This window comes from Protopterus annectens, chromosome 14.part0 (assembly GCF_019279795.1).
Source record: "Protopterus annectens isolate FY-2018-M chromosome 14.part0, PAN1.0, whole genome shotgun sequence".
NCBI classification, from domain to species: domain Eukaryota; kingdom Metazoa; phylum Chordata; order Ceratodontiformes; family Protopteridae; genus Protopterus; species Protopterus annectens.
The window spans coordinates 380,763,950-380,788,778 of NC_056748.1; the positions used below are offsets into that span (position 1 = coordinate 380,763,950).

The window sequence follows — 24,829 nt, forward strand, 5'->3', positions numbered from 1 at the left end:
TGTTGAAAGGAGTTTTATCTGGGTAGAGCCATTAAAGCTGAGGCCAATATGAATATAGTTTACACAACCCAAGAAATGAGCATGTACAGAGCGACTGTGGCTCAACAGGACAGGAAGCACACTCACCTTTGGTACTGGGAGATCAGGTAACTGTGGGTTCTTTTCCTATACCAGGTGAATGGATTCATCTTTTAGTGGGTGGGTGCTCTACTCCTGAAGGTGCCATCCTTCAGATACAATGTTAAACTGAGACCCAATCTGCCGGAGCTGAAGTTACCTTAGATGAATGGAAAAAATCCCAAGGTATCTAGCCCAGTGGGACTAACCCTTTCAACAAAGAGTACATAAAGAAATACAATAAACATAGGAATATACAAGGGGCACTATGACAATGGATAAAACAAGTGCACACCAACAGCAAGTCAACAAGAGTTGAAGAAATTCACATGCAGAGAACTTGCTGAGTTAGCTGCTGTCATCCATCACAGGGGTGAAGAGTCAGAAGAATAAGTCACAGAAGTACAAGGAGGACAGAAGAATAAGTCACAGAAGTACAAAGAGGAGGACACGTTTGTGAGAACATGAATGGAGAGAACATCTTTCTGTCTGATGCAGACACTGTGTAACATATATCACATCATTAGAATGCATTGCTAAGTTATATCTTACTATTTACAAATGCAGTTATTAAAGAAAGTATGTGTGTGTGTGTGTGTGTGTGTGTGTGTCTGCACGTACATTACATGGATCATGTCCATCCTTTTAATATGTTAATGCCATCACTAGAAAATCCTGCATTATGCTTCCTGAAAGCATTACATTTGAAGCATATTTGCACTTGTAAGGACTTTTTGCACCCTCACTATACTAAAAAAGCATTCATTATTATAGAGGGACTTTTTAGGAACAAGGTTTAAATGGCTCAGCAATCTACAGAAGGCAGTTGTACATTCAGGTATGCATCACCATTGCTGACAGATAGCAAATCAAACTGGCTCTAAATTTGCTTTTCCCTCTTCATTTGTGTAGATTTACCATTGTCGCAGATGGTATTTGGTAAGAAAAACAGCCATTTCTAATTAAACATACTATGCCTGTGCCTGCATTATATTATGTTTATCAATCCAAAACAGTTTAAAGACTTACTAGCTATTTATTTACAAGCTGTCACTGACAAGCAATTAAATTAACTCTGCACAGCATAACAAAACAATAACAAAAATGTTCGGCAAGTTTCCATACCTTTGTAGTTTGGTTTTAATATTAGATCAAAAGTTATTGGCTTTATATTCTGTGTCTACTCCTCTGATAGATAAAAAACTAAGCCAAGCTCCTCATTTACAGAGTTAATTTACTACAGAATATAGTTAAACTATTTTTTTTCAGGTTGGATTATAAAGATATTGAAAGTTTGTTTTCATTTGCTGTTAAGCAGTGATCCTTTTGTTAAGGAATCCAGGACTATAAAAATATTTGTTTTATTTGCTAACCAAACTATTTGAAATATTCCTGTGTGGTATTGCAAATATAACATGCCTTCATGTGCCTTTCTAATCTGTAATTACATTCTTCTAGTCAATTCTGTGCATTGTGCAGACTGCTCACTGTGAAAACCAAAAATGTGTGCATGCTTAGAGTATGCCGAAGGATCAAGTCCTCTGACCTTTCAGGACACACATACAACCATACAATATAAAACATCATCTGCAATACAACATAGTAAAATAAGGCAAAAAGTAAAGTAAAAATAGTTCTGTCACAGTCTCACAAATGATCATCTCCCATTTCATGCTGCGTAGTTTGCATAAAGTTCTGTCACAGTCTCACAAATGATCATCTCCCATTTCATGCTGCATAGTTTGCATACAAAGTATTACCTGCATTTTTTGAAACAGAATGTTTTTCACCACAGGTTTAGTATCTTTACTAAGGCCCAGTTCAAAATATTATATTTTCCAACATTTTCTATATGTCTAAACTTTAAAGGAAATAGTTGTTCATTCATGATTATAGGAAAGCCAACTGTAGAAATGTGACTGTTAAAATGCATGATTTACCAGCAGGTGTCATACTAAGGAAAGAGAATGTTAAATCCTTTTAGTAAACACAGCTATTATATTACGCCATATAGTATCTAATCAGGGTAACACTGTATGAGTCAGGTTGTGTTCATGTTAAAATATATCAGACATATTTGTGTCAGTTTCTTCTGTGTATTTTTTAACAATCATAAATATTTTGAAGAAGAGGAAGACAATATGTTACAACATATAAGGCAGAGCAATATCCTTGATTAGTGTACAGATAGACACAAATTAAATAATAATTCAGTCACCCAGGCACAATAATTTGATTCTATTAGATGAAGATACACAGTATAAGGAGGCTAAACATTCCATGAAATTTTAGCATGGTAAGGGAGGTGCAAATAAGAGTGGCACACTCTTATTTACACATACACAACCACTAGGCATGATCATAGTTGAACAGATTAAATTTGGTCTTAATATACTTCAAGTATCAAAAACAAAACAAAAAGCAAAATCTGGGCTCCCTATGCAGAGTAAAACCTTTCCTCATGATAAGGCCTGAAAAGACATAGCAACAGCTTAGCTACGTCCAACAGGCCTTACACCAGAGTAAGTCTTACACTGAGAGAAAGTAGTTTGGAACTGAAGCAATCTTACAAAGGAGTAAATCACTTATACCAAGCACAAGTCTTTTGTAATCTGGCATTGTACTGTCAGAATGTTTAAAACTGTACAGAATCTTGTATAACAATGTTCCCACTGCAGCCCCTCCTCCCTATGTGTCAAATCCTAGAGCCAATAGCATTTTGCAGTGTAGCTTTCCTACCTACCAGTGAGTGGATGTTTCTGGAGAAAGTACCCTGTTAGTACTGCGAAAATGCAATAAAAGCAAAAGAAACTAATTCAGTTCAAATTTCTGAAAAGATAAGCTTAAGCAGAAAAAAATATTAGTTACTCCTGGAATTCTGCAGAAAACTGCAGTTTAACTTCTTTAACTTAATAATATAAAACCATACAATCTGCCAGTACTAATTTAAATTCTAGCAAAGCAAATGCCTTCAACAAAGATGGAAGCACATCCATAGAAAAGTATCCCTATTTTCAGTTTTGCCCACATCTTAATCTTCAAAGAAAAAGCATAGCTATGTTTGTAATTTGTGTCAAATGACAGTGACTTGTTTGGCTTTAGAAAGCGCCAATTTCCAACTTAGATTCAGGATAGGAGTACACCCCCCTTCTGTTTTTTGTCTTGGAGAACACAACAGTTTTCAACTTCTGTTCAGGACAGCAATGCATTTTCCACCTTGGAAAGCAGTCATTTATCCACCGTAATGAAAACTGAATATGATTTTTTATCTGTATAACAGGTCATATCTCACCCTTTTGATGGGTAAATTCTCAGGGAACTATGCCTTGTTACTCATATGTACATACTGCACTTAAAACTGCTATTGCTTAAGGATTTACACGCAGAACCACACTGAAGTTTGATAGGCCACATTATCATAGGCAGTAGAGGAGTTATCTTTCATGGTCACTTTTCTAGGAAATAAAATATAATTTTTACTTCTGATGTAGTTCCCAGTTTAATGTAGATATGCTTCAGAAATGTAGTGCATTCTGGTAGCAATAAATAAATCATATGCACATGCCTTTCATAAAAATGCAACTTGCTGGCCTGTACACTGCAATAGCCTTGCTGTCCAAGTAATGGTCTCTTCCAGTAGTATCTCTGAAATAAATTAAACATTTCCAAGTAATATTTTCTCAACAATATGTTTAGATACTTAGCAAGAAAATGCACTTATATTCTGCCTATTATTTTAATGAGAAAAAAATGTGTATGGGATTTATGAAGGCAAAAAGGAAAAACTGCAGCAAACTACGTTCGAGTTCAGGTATAGCCAAAGAAATAACACGAACAGTAGAAATGTTCAGCTCTTTTATACAACAAGACAAAGCTTTCGGGTTTCCTCTTCTTCAGTGCATATAAAATCATTATCAATTAATACGTTTAAATAACTGAAATTAAAGAACATGTGACACAGACAGCCAATCAATTTAAATATACAAAACCATTCAATTTAAACTATACAAAACCAACACTAATTAATGTAACATTAATTAGTGTTGGTTTTGTATATTTTAAATTGATTGGTTGACTGTGTCACATGTTCTTTAAGTTCACTTATTTAAATGTACTAATTGATAGTGATTTTATATGCACTGAAGAAGGGGAAACCCAAAAGCTTTGCCTTGTTTTATTAACGAGCTGAACATTTCTACTGTTCATGTTATTTCTATGGGTTTTATGACCCAAGTCTATTTAACATTTTCAGGTTATCAGATTCTAATGTATTAAAACACAAAAGGTATGGTATGCAGCTACAATAGTAAAAACGATAATTCAGAAAGCAAAGTATAGGGTAAGTCTTCATATATTTCATGAAATGTCATTAAACATGATTTATTTCATTTTGCACACTAAGAGTGCTCTGAATAGACTCATTCTACAGCATAGACCTCCGTTGACAATGAAATTATATATAATTATCTAGAAATAAAAGGTTTACAATGTTTTTACATGGGAAGTATCTCAGGTTTCATGCACACAGACTCTTCCTTAACCTTACAAACTAACAATTTTGTATTGAGTAGACCTCTGGCACCTAACTGGAATCAAGAGAAAGACATTTTACTCATAGTAATGTGTCAGAAATTGACTCATATACACTCACTCCCCTGGACTATCAGATCCACAAATTCACATTCACTTAAATATAATCATGTGACCACAGATCAGTGGCTTTCACCTAAGTACTGCCCCTCTCTAGCACAATCATATTTGGCTTGGGTACAAGTTTATTTTACAGTGATTAATCAAAAAAACTAGAGAATATATTTGATATTGTTTTCACTCATACATCACACACAAAACACCTTCATGTGTTTGCTTAACTATGATCAAATAATAAGAAAGCTTCTTTCACACACTGCCTCCCAAGTCAGGCCCCTTTTCCTGCATACCTCCCAAATGTTTGACTTTGATCAAATGAAAGAAATTCCACCCACAGAAACATATTAACATGTTAACCAAACACCAACAACTCCCCTCCTTCCCATCATCATTTAACTTTAATCATGTGACAGTAAGTTAGCTGTTCATTGCATTATTTTGATTACTTATCATATACCTCTAATATTTCACTGTGATCAAGTGTAAAATATTGCTAATGCCAAAAGTTATGTTTTCAGGTCATTTTAGAGACACAAGAGAGGAGGTTCAGTGAGCAGCTTACAACCCAAGTCCGTCCCACCTATCACCAGTGTGTAAATTAATGTTCCAAAAACACAACTTGTATAAAAACAGAAAAAATAGCACCGCTTGTACTACAAACAGCACAACTTGTGTCCAATGATTATGTTTTATTGTTATTTTGATTACAATATCCTTTTGAAATTGTTTAAATGAATTATTCATTAGATGGCCATCGACTGGTTGAGGCCCCTTTAAATCACAACATGGATGAGACTGGGAACTTCATCAGAGTTAAACCAATCTATTAGGGACATTAGCGCTCAGCTGTGGACTTATCAGTTGTACAATAAAAATATGTTTTATACCTAGGACATGAGTTGGACTTTTTTGTAGTATAAGAGGTTCCATTTTTCCTGTCTGTGCATGAGTTGTGCATTTTGGAACATTTGTTTGAGAGGTTGGCGATATGTGGGATGGACTTGGGTTGTGAGACGCTTGCTGAACCTCTTCTCTTGTGTATTGGTTACTGGTTGATTTTCATTTTGTTTTAGTATTTTAGACACACACATATGCATACCCACATGCCAGTATAGACCCTCCACACCATCATCATTTAACTGTTATCAGACTGATAGTCCAATGTAAACATCTCCTACCTCGAATCGCAAAGTAAAAAAAATAAATAAAAAAATAAAACAAGCAAAAATGTTTAGTCAGGTGAAGCTTGCCTCACCCACCATTATGCCTGTCTGAAGTCTACATCACTGATAATGGTAGTGGTGGACAGCAGCAACAGAAAGAGGCGTACCAAATACAGGATGTGTATCACAATACAAAGTGGCACATAAGTGTTGTGTCAGTTTTAGGATTTTTACTTTCTTCTTTTAATTGCAGGGAAAAGTATTTCACCTTGCAAATAATACTAATATTAATATTAATTCTGTAACTACTACTAATAGCAGAGATGATGGAATGGAAAATGTGGTGTATTTGGCATATACTTGGATATATCCTTGCCAAAGTTCCAAAATTCATGATGTTTACATACTTATTTTTTACTCTTGTAACCAGGTTGTCCATGGGCTGGGCCCATTTTTGTAAGGAAAAAATACTATCACAGATAAATATGCTAAATATCTGTAATATTAAAAACAAAGTATGGTAAAATTTTCAATGGCACACCCTAAAAGTAAAACTATTTGTTAGCTGCCATATTTGAACATAAATCTTGTCTATATTTCTCTACCCATCTCCACTTTCTCATTTTAACCTATCATAACCCATCTACCACTATCCTAACCCATCTACCACTTTACATAACCTCTTCCTATAACCTTCTGCCATTTATACTAATCTATCTTAACCTCTTGCTTCTCCTTTATAGTTACAATTAAAGTAAATTTATGACTTATCCTTATTACTACTGCGAATTTTCAAAAGAATGCTCTCCAGAATTGTATATAATGTTTTACTTTGCTTTTTCTCATTGCTCTTTCTGTAACATATTTTTAGTATCTCTGTGCCTTACAATATTGTTGATTATTATTGAAATGTATAATTTTCAGCTGTTTCTTATGTAACGTGTTTGAAAATTGTTTTATTTTCTCTGTTAAGTGGAGGTTTTCCCCAAGGCCCTCCTCTGAAAATGGGCTGTTGTGACCCAGTCAGGCTTTCCTGGTAAATAAATGTCAATAAATAAATCAGTGTGTATATATACACACACACACACACACACACACATATATATATATATATATATATATATATATATATATATATATAGAGAGAGAGAGAGAGAGAGAGATGTGGTTGACAAAAATCAGATGGAAAAGACATTATAAGCATATGCTACTGAACTGCATCAGTTAAAGGTTTGTCAAGCATTAACTGATGTTACTTTCATTAACAGCTGGGGTTTAGAGCCATGTCCCTGTGTATATATATATATATATATATATATATATATATATATATATATATATATATATATATATATATATATTTATACATGTGATAAGTATCATCAGTGTGTTTAATAAAATGCATATACGGTAGTGTTTTTGATGGCACTGAAAGTGCCCTTTGGTGCTTTACTCTCAGAATTAGTGGACACCAGCACAGAAAATAGACAAAAGGAAAATCGTAATAAGAGCGGCAGAGTACAGTCAAACATGAGTAACTGGGTAATTCAAGAGGCCACGCAGTAAGGAAAAGAAAATGCTGAACTGGCATATAAGCAATTAAGACAACTAGCATTTTGAAAAATGGAACAAGAACCAGTAGGCAATCATCCATTATTTAGATGGAGGAGGGACATTAAAGGTAAGTAGCTGTGAGTTGCTGTTTGGGAAAGTATAGTTATTTATAGTGCAGTGAGACTGACTGGTGTGATAGCTTTGGTTGTAGTTTGAAGGAGAGAAAGGTCAAGTGATATGACAAGAACAGATCTACCTGCTTCATTATTAGATATTTTTGGATGGAACAAATAAGGTGCTTTTATTAATATACCTAAATGACTCATACATCGTGAGATGCACACCTTTGTGCTTTAATGATCATACACATATTTTGCATATGTATTCTTAAGCTGCTTGGCTCTTAATGAAGAAATGCAATTAGGTCTTACATTTCTGTAATGTGTATGCCATAACATGATTTCACTGATGGCTTGGTGCTTCTTAGAGTATAATAAATCTTGGGGGTACTTCAGATGGTAAGTGTATAATTAACTTTGTAGTTCTAGTTTTATAATTTTTGTGATTGTAGTTAGTCTTCTTGTATGAGTCATTATTGATATATATTTTACTTCTTTATTATAGGCCATTTTAAATTTAACAAAGGAAAGTTTTTACAAGTTAGTCTGTACCCTAACATTTCTTTAGGTGGCTGTATACCATACAGCCATATGACAGTTTGTACATAAGTAAAGCTGATGTCAGTCTGAGCCTTATTTCTGGATAAAGAAATATTTTTATTATGTAAACATTTTTCTTTTTCTGAAAGTTTCATTACTGCAACTACCAAATTTTAACTGATTATCTGTTATGTTGCCCTATACTCTCTTTAGTGTAAGTAACTGATGTTTAAAATCATTGAGTTGGATTGTCTAATGTTTAGCTCCCAGATAACCACTACCCATAGCAAATTACAGCTGGTGTAATTCCTCTATGCGTGATCTAAACAATTCAGTTTCAGCAGGGGTTTCACTTCACTTTTCAATGTGGCTATGTGATAGAGGAGTTAGTCTGTAAGTATGGGTGTGGGGGTTGTCCCATATAAAAACCCTCTTGGGGGAGTTCAGAGACCTAAGGCTTTGGGTTAAGGGAAAGCTATTATACTTCCTAGGTATTTTACACAGTGCATCATTTTTGTGGGTGCAGCATTGTTTGAGGCTATCTGCTATTACTGATTTTTTAAGGTATAATTCATACATTTATTGCCTGCCTGTTTTAAGAAATACACTAGATTACTTGAGTCAGAGCTCAAGGTTTGGGAAGGTTTTAATATATATATATATATATATATATATATATATATATATATATATATATATATATATACATGGATCCACTATGTAATTTCAAAATACTGAAATCCTGAAATTCAGTATTTCAAAATTACATAGCCGAAAACTCAAAATTCCCAAACCGGCCGAAGCACAAAATTAAAAATCCCGAAGCATGGAGATGTTGAATTTCCACTTCCACTGGTGCGGTGTGTGGATGTATCGGTTGAATTTAGGTAAGTTTGTGTGTGTAAATGTGTTGGTTAGGAACTTTAGTGTGTGTAAGTGTGTGTTGTGACTGTGATGTGTGTGAGTTTCATTTGTGTTTCTGTTTCTGCGATGCTGGAGTTAGAATATATAAGTAGGGGATGTGGGGGCGCAGCCCCCCACATGGGGGGAGGGGGCACAGGGGGGCTTATCTATAGTGTAGATGCATTTATTTTATTGTGGGGGGGGTTGTGTTTATGTGTGTACTGTATATGTAGCGTACTTTCGGCATTTTGAATTTTGTAGTTGTGTGTTTTTGGAATTGTGAGTTGTGCTTGGGTTTTCGGCTATATAATTTCAAAATACTGAACTTTGGGATTTCACTATTTCGAGATTACATAGTGGATTGGCTAGGCTTAAAATGTCTCGCAAGGGCAGTTAGCCTAATACTAACCTATGAACCTACACACACACACACACACACACACACACACCAACTCTGAGATCACAATACAGTAGGGAAAAGGGTAAATTCCCCCATCCCCACTGTACTGCAATCTCCACACAAAAGCGACATTTTGGAAATTCGATCATATGGTCTCGAGCATATGAAGTTTGACTTTCTGAAAAGTTGATCTCCTGAAGGTTGGCATACTGTTTCAGATAATATCATCTCCAGATGTAGAAGACATAATAACGTATCAGAGATGTGTTTTTAGTTAAAAAGGCAGGCAATAATCCTTAACCTTTTTTAATCCCATGCTGATAATTACCATATGCACTTGGGATCTGTAGTAGCCTGAAACTGTCTGGTATACAGAAGCAGCCTCTTAATGAATTAGTATGAATAGAGCTTCTTTTTAATTTGGATGGACTATGCCCTACCTTGAGTTTATATCCATGAGTTCTGTGACTGATATCGATGGTGTTCTGGCTTCTGGTGTCACAAAACAGGAAATGCTCTCTAGAGATGAGTTAGCCTTAATTTCAGTTTTAGGACAAATGTCTTAACTTAATGGTTGTTGACAGGTTTAAAATGAAATAAAATTAAGTTGTACTGTGATACAACTTAGAAATACATGTAAAAAGTTTGCTTCATGTGAAACATTTTGTATAAAGTAAGTACCTCAACTACTGTTAGGTCCTTTCTAGTACGGACATGCAGATAACTAAAAGGGCTTGCTCTGAGTGAGAAATTTTGCATAAATTGTCATCCGAATAACTTAGTTATTGTTAGGTCCTTTAATAGTGGCAGTAAGGATAAAAGTCATAACTAAGTATTGTAGCACTTACATGATTTTAGTAATCAGTTTCAGAGCTGGTGTGATTTGCTTTTTGAGGAAAATGCTTTATTTGGCATGTCAAGTAAAAATGGATTCTTTTTTTTTAATTCAGGAAACATCTGCAGTGACTGTTTTGTTTGTTGCATTTACTTTGCTCTGCACTTAATGTACTTTACTTGTTCCTCTAAAGAAGTATGAACAAGTATCACTAAAATGCACTTTACTGTTAATTATCTCTTCTTTTGTAAAACCATTAATAAAATATACGCTATTGGATATCCCTATCCCTATGTATGCTGGATGTTTATTGACTACATCTCATATTGCGGAAAAAGTTATAATTTCTATTGATAAATAAAGATATCGACTTCAGCGCTATAAATTTTTAGCCAGAAAAAAATTTGAGTGAAATACGAAAATAAAACTATATAACAAAATGAGTCATATTCTTTACCAGGGCTCTGCTTAATGAAGGCTGTGGGGAAAGTTCAGAGGTAGCCCTTTTGTTTTGTTGTTTTATTTACTGAGGCAAAGTAGGCTGCCCCCTTCCTACTGATTTTGAAAGTTTCCTATAAAAATACTCATATTCTTTTACAGACTTCTAGTATCCCAGATATATAATAAAAAGCAAATGAAATTATACAATTTATTAACTGTAATTGCATATTCATTATTTTTATAGCACTTGGATGAAGGTTTTGCGATTGTATATTTATTGTTTCCTTTTATTAATTTGGTCTTTTCAAGCGACATTATAATTTTTCTTATTTAATGATTTTTTTTTTTTAATAGTTACCAATTACTTCAAAGACTGCAAGAAAGTAAAAGTCCTCATGTGGGTGACTAAAAGACCATATCACATGATGCTTCCAAAATATATACTTACTAGAAGAAGCACATTCTTACACTTCCATTTTAAACCACTTTGGGAAATATGTAAACTTCCTCTAATGATTCGAAATGTTTTAGCATTATGGCCGAAGTACATACAGTAACACAGTGGTCTTCAATAATGAAATCTAGCCAACAAGCCAAAACTTGAAAGCTATGGACACGTGTTTGGTGTTACAGAATCACAAGTCCCACAACACTCAGTCTTAGCAGAATACTATCCTCACATTTTACTTCTAGTCTCTCCTTTGAACTAAATTGCCTGCAGTACACTCAATGCAAATAACCTTTTTCTCTCTCATACTGGACCTGCATCTTCAGACATACGGCACTCCTTGTACAATGCCCATGCAGATATCTGGAACTACTGCAACAGTCAAGGTATCAGTTATATTTTGCTTACTCAAGGTTCTGCCACTCGCAACTCAATTGCTCACAGCTGAACACTTTTCTGTGTATTCAAGAGCAAGAAACTTGAACAATCAGAAAACATCTGTGAATACACTTTCTCCAAGCTTGTATGACCTCTGTGGCAATATATTTATAGTCCAGAGGTGTGTGAGCTGACCACCCCCCCACACTTTTAGGATCTTTATGGGGGATTGTCCCCCTGCAAAACTGCACTGTTGTTAAACTCGCTGACAATTGACTTGAACAATCAGCTGTTGAGTAGTTCATGCTTGAGCTAATAAGGTAGGTCCAAAAATGGAAACACCTGGTCAAAGAGTGAAAACTAATGCTACAAATTTGAAATACACAGAACAGCATACTGACATCGCTACCCCTGTCATGCCAATGCCGACTGGAAATCCAGTGCATCAAGTAAAGGCACTTAAGTATTTTGACTTGCAATTTGGTCCTTCTGTTTTACTCATTCCCACATCAACAGCCAGCTCAAACTATCTAACACACTTATTAGACATCTTACATCTAAAGAACTGACAGTCATTTGGAAAATGGCTTACCACTCTTTTATATATATATATATATATATATATATATATATATATATATATATTTATATAAACTGAACCCATTGTGCGTCAGACGATCTCTTTGCGATTTCATAGACAGCAAGAAAGGCAGGTATCTAACATATGCCTGCAATTTAAATAAAAGAAAAATACATTTCCATATATTTATAGATCATCACAGTCCACCCTTGACTATCCAGTCAAAGCACATTTCACCCATCATGGTAATGTTACTTGCCAAATGAAAAGCATACATTTAAGACACACCTGCCAAGAAGGCAAGATGGATTTCTGCATCTAACTTTATGAATCATTATAAGCTGAAATAGAAACTGTCTCAGAAATCCAACATCTGCTAAGCATGTCATATTGTCATATTTTATAACATCAGACACCAAGTACACAGATTGGGAGACGTAGTACTATAAAGTGATATATAACATAATAGTTGTTTATTCACGTGGCAAAATAAATTATTTACATCATTACCTTAGAGCTGTATACACATTCTTACATGAACAATTCTGATAATTCTAACACTATAAAGAATAAGTGACAAGACAAGGGAATTCATGCAGCTTGTACTACACATTATAATTATCTCACAGAGTTTGAAATATATTCCCCATGAGAGGATACATATTACCCTGATTTGAAGCTTTTAATCTCACCTGTTAAGTTGTTGATTAACTAAGCACTGTAAAATAAAATATAACCCATAAAACACATCAAATTGGTTGATAAAAAGACTGTCAAGAATGTTAACTTGAAGAAAGATTAACAAGCTGTTAATCCTGAGAGTCTCTTGAATGACCTAAGTAAACTTTATACTGATGGGTACTCTGAAATGAAATCTCAGCTTCACATGTCCAAATCAAATAAAGCAAACCAGAACTACAGGCATGAAGCAAGGCAGGCAAAAGAATGTCCACTCTGGGCATTCAAGCACGCCCTGGGAATGAACAGCAGCCCCCCACCTGATTACCCATACTGTCTGGGTGTGGCTATATGGAAACAACTTCTTCACACAGATGGGACTCGGACTGTTTAGGGTATGGTAGAGGAGAGTTAAGAGTTTAAAATCAGGCTCATCACAAGAGGTAGGTAATGCATGCCTTGCAGCACCATGGTACTCTGCCAGCAGAATCCTGCGTCTCCTGAAACTGTGCAAGGTCTGTCTTATTAAGGCCAAAATAAGTAAACTGCAATAAAATAACACCAGTGTGTATATATTACAAGAAGTCCAATTTGAAGATGGACTTAGGCGCTTAATCCAGGAAATATGTTTGGAAATGAGTATAAATACTAACAATTATTAAGATGCAACCCAGCTCTTCAGTGAATATGATGAGTTAGCAACTGCTGAGATCTGGCCACCCTCTCTATTTCAGATTGCTTCCAATCATAACATACAGGCTATACACAAAAGTCATAAAGATTAGCCTATTGTCCCACAAACAGATGACAGGAGGCAACAGAGTAACAGACAATGGATATACAGTAGTATATACTAACAGCATTTCTGTCTTCAAATTTGAGACGTCTCCATACCAAATAAGTTTTGATAGCCTCAAGCAGTCATGCAATATCGTACATCAAGCACAAGCTCCTGAAAAAAGAATAGATGAAGCAAACATCATCAATACAACAGAGATGTTAAACAGATCCGTATTTAATGATCTCTCTGTTAATGGTAGCTTGCGTACTTTGAATAACAGAAAAGCATGGACTGAGGCCTGCTGCATGCCATATTCAAACAAGCATCTGTCAGTTGCAGTAACACCTGATACAACCTGCTGCGAGTCATCTGAGAGGTAAGATGATAACCACTCAAACACCATGCAGGTAATATTGCAGTAAGGATGCTGGAATATAATTTATTTATTTACAGTTTGTTAACTGGAAAAGTCCACTAAGCCATACTGAGCCTGTTTGCAATAGAGGCCGAGGGAGAAAAGCTCCACAGTACAGTAGAAAGAAAAATCATATACATTGGCAATATACAATTATCAGACAAATTAGATTACAAATTCAAAACATAGGTAGCAACTCAGTAGTCAGTAGTCAGCCAAATTGCAGTGATAATCTTTGATTCCTCACTATCAGAATGTCACAATGGTCAAAGGCAATGTATTGGTACTGTTGCATTTATTTTATTTGATTTGTATTTCTTTTCTGTAGTACAGCACTGATTTCCATGGACCTTTATGATTTAATCAATACAGCTGATAACACCCCACTTTCACAACAAAATTACTTGTAAAACGAAGGTCACAAATAGGGTAGAATCTTATCAGATCAAGCCGATCCAAAAAAGGAGTCTTTATGAAAGTAGTAACAAAGGTCTTTTTACAGTAAGGGATAAAGAAACCCATACCTTAAAGAAGTTCACATGATCTAGTAAATCATTAAATCTGGACAATCTAGATAACATCTTCCAAGCCAAATTGCTCCAGAATCCAAACCACATTGGGACTACGTCTTTGTAACAGACATATTGGAATTCAGCCTAGCAGACATCAGGGCAATCCATAATCAAGACAGTGCTGTGCACTATGGCTGAGTCTAAGGAAAAAGGAATATCTGATGCTGCCAGTCCAAACCGGCTAAGGACCATGCAACTTCTTTACACTGTATGGCTGAAAAAAAAAATTGTGCGTGTGTCAGACAGGCTGGGCTATTTAGCCTGTCAACCATTCAAAAATAGCTTGATAGGGAGAAGCCACTGAAACACAGAAATGTCCGAATGAAGGAGACCCCAAATGGATAATATTGCATCGCAGTGACAAGATCATTCAAAAATCAACAAACACAACTGATAAAAGTGGGAGAAGGGCATGTATGAGGTACACCTTATGCAAAAATACAGCCCATAAAATAGTCTGGGTCTTAGTACAAACAATTTACTTCTGCATTTAAGTTCAAAATGTATCAACCCGCCCCCTTTAATTATTCAAAAACAGCAGAACTCAGCATGGTTTAGAAAAACAGAGCAAGGTAATTCCTCAGAGAAACAAAGGAAATTTACATTATTCAAGAAGTAAAAGCAGCTTTCTACAAATAAATATCAAATAAATGGTTAGAATATTGTTAACAAAACTGCACAACAGGAACAAACATAGTGCTAGTGATCCAATAAATGTAATTTGTTGAATATCTTTATAATAATCCATTAAAGAACATTAAAAACTTTAACAGTTCATAACAAAAATGGCTGTTAGCTGTGACTATACTGAACATTAACTAACACACCCTGACAGTTCATTTCCTAGTGTTATACTCCATGACAATAAACCTACTTTGATTGAAAATTGGAAAGTTCAGTACGAAGACATATGCCCCCTATAGCACAGGTCTGTGGTTTTCACTTTGTTATGCTTCAAGTACATTATTGAACAATTACCCAGTCATTGCAAGGTTCCACATGAGGTGACCACCTGGAATTAATATGAGGAAGGTAGACCCTCTGGTCTTGATTTGTGAGTTCTTTCTCTCCAGTTGTCAAACGTGCTACAGTCCAGAATTACAGTTTAGTGTTGCAACATGGTACTGATTGAGTTATTCATAGTATGCAGTCAAACATCCATTATTTTACATTTCGCTGTGAATGAGTGCAGCCCCACACCATCTACATGCATACCTTCACTGAATACCTTATTACTCATGTCCTCACATCTACCACCTTCTTAACTGCTTTTCCTCTTCCTTCCAATCTATCCATCCATCCATCCATCCATCCATCCACTCTTTTCCCATTTTTGCACAAGGGTCTGTGCTATCACTTCAACAGTAACAATCATCTAGAGCCATTGTTCACACTTATGGGAAACTAGCTGTACCACAGTTTTCTTCCATACTACATGCACTCATGCACACTCACACCAGTGGCCAGTTTAGAGTGTCCAATTCACCTACTGCATGTCTTTGGAATAAGGGGGAAAACCTACATAAACACAGGGAAGACATTCAGACTTATTAATATTATATGGAATTTTTAATAAAAGCTTCATAAACCTTTTTATTAAAGATGCATCCACATAATACTGCCATGTCCTTCACTGATATCACTGAAGAGAGAATGCAGGGATGTCTCCAAAGAATTTAATGAACTTGGCCCCATGCATGCTCTGTCGTATGTCCATTAAAGTCTGTGGATGCTGCCCCATGCCATGAACTTTTCTGTGATGTCATGTAGTGATGAACAGTATTTTACAAGGAATTCACATTTAAGCATTGTGCTGCATAAGAGGTGTGATTTGGAGGATGTAGTCTGGCCTGATGGCACCACATGCTGTAGTGGATAAGGAAACGGAAAGTTGTATTCCTTATGATTTAGCACATCACCAAGGTTACATATTCCCAGAGAAAGTGTAACAATTAAAACCCTGCAATAGCAACCATTTCTCCTGACACACACCAATGAAAATTCAAATAGCTAGAAGTAGAGATTCTTTCTGATTCAATGGAGAACACCTTCTTTGCATTCCACAATCTGTTGCGCAGACTTCATTAACACTTCTAAAAATTAAGCTACACTGTACTGACTTCATAACGGCCCATGATATAAAGCCATCCTGTACTACACATCTACTATCCTACTTGTCAAAACATTAGTTTTGCTTAATAACTCAAATGTATAACAAATAAAACCTGAGTACATAGGCTGGAAGAAGTTGGCTGTGACAAATTGGGGTAATCCCTTTTAGGAGTACCAAAGCAGTTTTTTTTTTCATTCTTTTATTTGTGTATTTATTTCATTCAAAATCTAATGCATGTAATGGCAGTTTTGATGTTCCTCCACTGCTCTTTCATACTACATTTTCCTTGCAAGTTTTTTTTTTTTTCTAGGATGCATTCTCATTTTGTCAAAATCCTTATCTTAATTTTCAATACTTCTTTTTGCTGGCCTGAATTTCAGTTACATTACTGTGAAACACCCTGTTTTGAAGGTTACATTTTCCCAAGTGTCTGCTTATTTGAGCTGTGAAATCGTTAAGATGTTCCAGCAAGGCTGTACTAATCCATCACTCCTAATAAAAATCCTGCAAGATATGTTCCATTGCTAGAAAAGATGGCAGGTTAAGGAACGTTGGGAGCTCAAGGGGTTCAGCTAGAACTCCAACAGTGGTACGTAGGCACATAAATCAGTTTGAACTGATCCATGAGTAATCGCCATTCTAGTGCACACAAGATCACAAATAGTGGAATGCACATTACAAACCAGGGGAGATTCAACATATCTCAAAAGAGGACATCCTCTAGGTTAGTGTGCGGTGTATAGGTGAGGGAAAAGATAACCCCCTACAATAAAGATCTAAAGGAAGACAACACAGAATGCCACAATTACAAAATAAACACAACTACTATCAAAGCAATGGGATATATACCACTACAGAAGGAAACTGACACATTGTTAGGGTGCTTTTTGGTGTTCTGGTAGGAATGAATATTATAATATTCATCACGGCCACGGCAATGGTAGCTAGAAAGGAGGATTTGTGCATCATTGTTTTACCTGGTGTTGATGAACTGGACTGGAGTAATAAACACACAGTTCAAACTGTGTTTCTAAAGGTACACAAGAGTATTAAACAAAGTGCACATATATGCTGTGACTCACTGATGGTTAGCCCACTCCACAGAGCAGATTTGCATGTGTAGTGGCAATGCTGAGGGTGTTGGCAATTTTAAGACATAAATAATGTGGCTGCACAATGCTAAAAATAATGTACTATGCAGAGCAAGCAATAAGTGGATAATGACATGCAAATGATTCACATGGAAAATGCAAATGAAGGCACCCAAATGGCAGACCAGTTCAGAAGTGTAGGAAAAAAGTGGGATTGCACTGCTGACAATATCCTCCTTGAATGTCAAGATTCCTTATGCGCATAATGGCAGTCATGCTAGGAACTGAAACAGCTGTAGCCAGCAGCGTTTGTTGGGGAGTTATTGTCAGAGCTAGTGCTCTCAATTTTGTGTGCTGTGGCCATCCATGCCAAAAATTAGAGGTAAAGTCATATTATGATATGACTGATCAAGAGAATATGGAGAAGGATACTGTAAGGGATCTCATAGAACTGTATCACCCATAAGTGGTATCATGGGGTATGCACGATATGTTCCAATGGACATAAAGGTATACTGTAGCATTAGCTATCTTAGCTAAAAGGAACTCCTACTGACCTCTGGGAGACTTGCTAGAGATATTGCAACCCTTAGCCTCATTAACCATAAACCAGTTTTTCACATTATGTACAAAATGTAGATATGCATATCTGGGAGCTTCCAGCTACCTATACAGGACATGTTTGGGATGTCACAGATACCAACCTTGTGAATCCTAATCCACTGGGAGCTTCCAGCTACCTATACAGGACATGTTTGGGATATCACAGATACCAACCTTGTGAATCCTAATCCAGTTCCTTAACATATCATTATAACATGTGGAGAAGCATATCTGGTTTGCCCAGAACAGGGAAAAGAACCAATACTGTGTGGGTTTATTTGACATAGCCTATTTATCTGATGTTCTGAGAACCACAGATTGCAGTCATGTCACTGCTAGAGAAACACTGAATCTAGAAGGCATGTTCTACAGTAACAGGAAGGCTTCTACACCTCAGCTACCAGATGATCTCTAATGCCCAGACATTATTTACAAATGCATTCATGTACCACCCTCGCTGTTCACATAATTCAAAGATCTGGCATATGTCTGACCTGCACCACTGGTTCCTGTGATTACCACAGAGTCACCTCAATGGTAGGTACATATACATGTAAGATTGACAGACCCAGACACACAGGTACCATGCAAGCAGGGAGCAGGCCACATATAATATGTTGTTTGTTGTGTGTTGCAGGCGATCCTGGATATGACCTAGAGTCCTGGGTGATAACCCAGATATGTAACCCTAGGATTATGTAGGAAATGGCCTAGAAAACATCTCATGCAGAAACCTGAAATGTAGGGGAGCAGGTGTATGGACCACTAAATGAATGCTTCATATGTCTAGATACCCAAATGGGTACTTCAGTATAGTCCAGACATAATATAGCAAGATATTTGCTGTGTGCACCAATCCACAACATGGCATTGCTATAACAAATGTTGTAGTAGGAAAGCATCATGTCAGGACCTGACACACAATTATAGCTGCAGCAGAAGTGCAGAATGGAGTCAGTGGTAGAACATGCAGCAGTAGTCCCCAGCCAAGGCACAGGGGGCTCAATACATTGCAGCACGTGCAAAAAGGTGTAATTTGGTCCATAACTATTGACCATAACTCTGAGAACAGAGAGTAAAATGTTGTATTTCACAACAAGGTTGTGCAGCACAGTTCACGGACTATCCATGGTGTGCAATAAATATCAACATGCTTTCACAGATTAGGGAATGAACAGGGCAAAGTCATCATCACTTGCAAAAGGGGGGGGGGTGACTGTAACAGATAAATACAACACAATGTCAGACTCAAAGCCTGTCACAAGTGGTGTCCCACAGGGCTCAGTCCTGGGTCCACTCTTGTTTGGCATCTACTTTTCTGAAGTACAAGCAAACAGAGGAGGGTTATGGCTGACAAAGTTTGCAGATGACTGCAAACTGGGCGCCATAGTCGAAAACACATCTGACACAGATATCCTCCAGAAGGGCCTCACAGAAATGGATAACTGGTGCCAGAGCCATGGCCTGAAGTTAAACGCCAAAAAATGCATAGTCATACCCTTCGGGAAAAACAAGGTTACCCCTAGCTACCATATAGGTGGCAATCCACTGAGCACAGAAAAATCATCAGGGATCTGGGGACCCAGGTTGACAGTAGCCTTCGCTTTGACACTCATGTTGCTAAAGTAGTTAGGAAAACCTTCTATATCGCCCACCTGATCATGAAGGGATTCACATCTAGATCAAGAGAGGTCATCGTCCCCCTGTACTCATCACTCATTAGACCTATGATTGAGTACAATGCCCTGTTCGGAATGTATCTGACCAGACACCTGCTGCAGCTTGAAAGGCCCCAAAAGTTCCTCACCAAAAGGATAAAGGGTCTCAAAAATATGTCTTATGCTGCCCGACTGAAAGAACTCCAGCTCTATTCAGTCTCATACCGCTTGCTCAGAGGTGACCTGTGCCTGACATATAAGGCCATGTCAAACCCAGATTTGATGAATATGCTTCACCTCAAAAAATCTAGATCCCTCAGAACCACAAGGGCGGGAGACTTAAACCTTGACACGGTTATAAATAGAACGTGCTGGAGGGACAGATTCATCACCAGAGACTCCCTGTACTGTGGAACAAAATTCCGGTACATGTGAGGCAGAGCACCTCGCTGGCCTTGTTCAAGAGGAATCTTGACCAATGGATGGGAGATCGCAGATATACCCCAGGGATTACTTCAGTGTCACTGCTTGACAGAGGCACAGCAAAATGATAGGCATAGTTTTTATTCAAACTAAAGGGGTGGCGAAAGCCACATAACTATGGGCTAGGCTTATAAATGCCCTTGGGCAGATAGCCTAGTATGAACCTATGAACCTATGAATAATGGTGAGGATATGAACGAGGAAGTTAAATGTAATAGTTAAGCACTCTCTGGTGTTCTGGGGGTGTCTGCCATCACATCCTCCACTGGTATTGTGAAGCTGCCATGACATGAGTATTTCTGGTGCTCACTATGTTGTCTTCCAATATCAGGGTCAATCCAGTCCATAGCAGGAAAGGAGTAGAAGTGCAGGACTGTGTATATGAACCCTGAGCAGGTACCCCATGTATTGTGTTTGAGGAGTGGCACCACTCATGACCTGGACAATGCCCAATTATTAAGTTATTGACAGGCAATATGTTGCAGGTAACACTGATGCCATGTCTTCAATGATCTATGTAGTCTGAACTGGAAGGCTGTGTCGGACCACCTTGCATCTGGGCCTTCACATAGCCAAGGACCCAAGTCCAGATGGCAGTTACAATATGTTTCATTGATGCATTTATGGAGTCAATACTTGTCTCCAGAAACCCCTACAGCTTATCACTCTACGCCACGTCACTGTACAGTTGATGAATATCCTTCCACAAGCCATCCAGTGGTATCCATTGTAGCCCTCCTGCAGATGATTAGCTTAAGGATTTTCATCATCTTCCTTGGCCACCATTGTGGCAGCCTCTACATAGTAGCAACATCATTTCAGTGTTAAAAACATATGGGAAGACATGCCTCTGTTCTACCACCCACAATGCATGACCTTGTTCCACTTTTCCATCTTTTTATATCACTGTGGAATCTTTTTAAGAGGTTGGGGTGGGATGAGTTTAAAAATTCATTCTGGAAACCTTGTGTTTGCACTACTTTTGAATTTCATTATCATGAATTACCAGTGATAATCAAACTTTGACTTTTTCTCCCTCTTCTTGGTTCTCTTGAGCTGCGAGACTCGGACCTTGAAGGTAAGCACTCAGTAAAGTGACTAAGCAATAAGATATACTGGTACCGCTTTAAATGGACTTTCATAGTTATAGAGACAAAGCAAGAATTATAGTAAAAAAAAAGAATAATAATGAAAGAAATTTAATAAAATGAATCACGGTCTTGTTAATTACTGTTCCAGTGAACTTACATTATAGCAACAGAACCATAATATCCATTTATATACTTGTTTTCTTCACCCAGCTATTGCTAACATTCACATTCAAAGTAGCATTATTGCTACAGCATGTTCATTCCTACCCCTTCAATCACAGTAGCAAAGTTTTCTTTCAATATGTACTTTAGAAATAGTACTTTATCCCTTACCATAATTCAATGTGAAGCCATCTACATCCCAATATTTATATTCTTAATAATTTCCTGCAGTTTTGATCACAAAGCAGGCTATAGTGAATGGAATTTGTTAGTAGCAAGCAGTACAGGTAACTGTTTCTAACAGAGTGGAAGCCAAAAAAAAATGGAAAAACAGTTCACAGTTCTTTCAATAATTTGACAGTTTCTGTATAAACAAATCATTTTAGCCAATGTAGTGCCATATTCCCTAACAGACATAGCAGTATCCCCTGCAGAGCTGTATTTATCTGATGGATATGTTGAGGCACCAGTGAAGGGCCATAATAGGTGCCTGGGATTCTTCTGGGTCCCTGAACCCTCCATTGTAATGTCAGAGCATGACTGCTAGTACCTGACCGAACACTGCATCCTTACCTTGGAATTTTTTGTTTTCAAAACCATGTACAAGTAATTCACTTATCAATAGTGTGTGGCTCACATTTGCCAAGGAAAATTTCATTTTTGTACATATCCTAGAACCTAGTAAAGCTCAGATATGCATCCCCTTGTACATTTAACTTTGTACTGCTGACAACTACAAGAGATAGAGGAGTGTAGTTTTATGTAATGTTTGATACATCTACTTAATGCAGAACAGAGCAAACCATAGCATTCAACATAATTCAGGACCATTGATAATATTATGGGAAAGTCTGATAAGGAAATGGCTGCATAATACACACGTTGTCAATTCTGTGGTTATTAAAGGGGCATACACGTTATTCTGTTGAAATCATAGTTTGCACATTTTAATCAGCAATTCAAACAGATGCACATGCTTGGGTAAAATGTGTGTATCAGTCTAGCTGTTGTGCATGGAAATGACTTAGGCACAGGCAGCACAGCCTGATGTAAACCTAAGGCTGTTACCTTGTTGGGACTGTGACAAGCAAGTAAAAACAAACAGAAACCAATCTACTAGCCTGTCAGTGATGCATTTAGTAGGGCAGATCCCGTTAAAGCCATGTGAATAATTTATCTTGTTTCATGTAACTACAGGTGGTGATAAAAGAAAACGAGAAAACTCAGCATCTTGGCTGAGCCAACATCTGACAATTAGTATTCATCGTTGTTACATAAACACATAAATATCCTGCTGTAACACCACTCCGTTCCCATCCACTACACCCCCAAGAAGTAGCCTTTTAGGAAAATGTACCTAAATGTACGCAGAGCTATCAAAATTACAGTGGCAATATGAAAAATCTGGAGGATGACATACAAATAGTATGAAATCGACAAATGGTTTAAAGAATTGAATGGGATAAAATCACATGCATAAAGAGACTGCCTGCCATGGAATTACACTTAATAATACCTTTATCTTTTAGAATAATTCCAGGTATTAGATGTTAAACATGCACTAATTCACATAAAAAAATCCTGACCGTACTCTACCTAATTCAGTGATCTCTTTTCCACTTCATCTCAACATTTTTTCATAAATAACATGTAGAAAGTGGATATAATTATACTGAAACAGAAATACAATCTATTTTCATCTGTTTATCACATGAGGCTTTGCCTGAAACCTGACCATTCTGCATATATCTTATCTTTGAAGCATAACAGTCTAATTCTGATCCAGGTGTCAACACAAATTTAATTCTGTGTCTTGAAACATTTGAAACATTGACTGAGCAGTTTTATTGAAAGGTGATCTCATATGAGCTGATTGTTCATACAGATATCCTTCATGTTTTACATGTGTCAGGCTTTCATCCATATTGTGCTACAAAATGTTGAGTAGAAAATGCATATCATTTACATGCCTGACTTTTGCTATATCAGTGTGAAGGAAAAAGCAAAACAACAAATACGAAATCTGCCTGTAGCATGCTTTCAAAGAAGGTTATTTGCTTCCTCATAGGGTATATTTCTGCTCAGATAAGGATGAAGCTTTTTAAATAACATTTCATGATTTTTTTCTTACCGTATAAGGTGTTTCTGGTTATCTGCCCTCCCATAGTAGGGTGCAAGGTGACAGCTTTCAGCTCCCACACTGAGTGTTCACTGGTTTAAGAGGTCCACACACAGAGACATTCTAAATGCAAAGCACACCAGTTTGGTCCTCTTGCAATGCAAAACATAGAAAGGGATCTCAGCAAGCAGATCCTCCAGGTACCACCCCTTTGTAGTCCCTCCCTCTGGATATAGCTTGATCTAAGCGTATGTATGTGAGTGTTATTCTCTCTCTCTCTCTCTCTCTCTCTGTCTCTGTCTCTCTCTCTCTCTCTCTGTCTCGCTCTCTCCTTTTTTCCTGTCTTTCTGTGTCTCCTCTCTATCAGGGACGTGAAAGGCAGAGAGAGAGACAGAGACAGAATGAAAAGAATGCTGTTTGCCATTGTCTGTCTAACACTATAAATTATCTACAACTACTAAAGCAACCTTCATTTTATAAATACATCTCAGCATTTTAAAAAAGAAGAAAACAATCAAAAATTGCTCTTTATTTTAAAATATGACACCATGAGTGCTGAAAGACTTTTTAGTTGACCAAAAATATGCATACAGCATAGTGCATTACTTATGTCAACAAGAAACAGACTACTGAAACTAATTAGTTTTCTTTGTACATCTTAGCCTGAGCATATTCTCTTAACTTATTTATTTACCCTTTGTTGACCTGGTTAGTCTCACTAGGCTTGCAAACTTTATTCAGGGGAAACTCAGTAGTATTGCTAGTATTTGGGAAAATTTGGCAAATACATCAGGGGACTTACCCTACTCTTTTCAAAATGTGCTGTGGGATCTTTTAGATCCACCTGAGCTACCACCAACTGAAGTACATGGGACCTGAGTTTAACATCTCATCTGAAGACCACACTCAGGAGTGTCAGCAATCCGTCTAACTGG

The 24,829-nt window shown here is 36.9% G+C and overlaps 1 protein-coding gene across 1 annotated transcript in view; it reads right to left on the reverse strand.

Moving 5' to 3' along the window:
* Positions 1-24,077, reverse strand: part of NEURL1 (neuralized E3 ubiquitin protein ligase 1) — a 926,303-nt gene extending 902,226 nt beyond the window's left edge. Inside the window, exon 1 of the mRNA XM_044056108.1 lies at positions 23,907-24,077. Coding sequence (XP_043912043.1) covers positions 23,907-23,940 — 34 coding nt within the window. The 5' untranslated portion in view covers positions 23,941-24,077. The remainder of the gene's footprint in view (positions 1-23,906) is intronic.
* Positions 24,078-24,829: the final 752 nt, after the last annotated feature.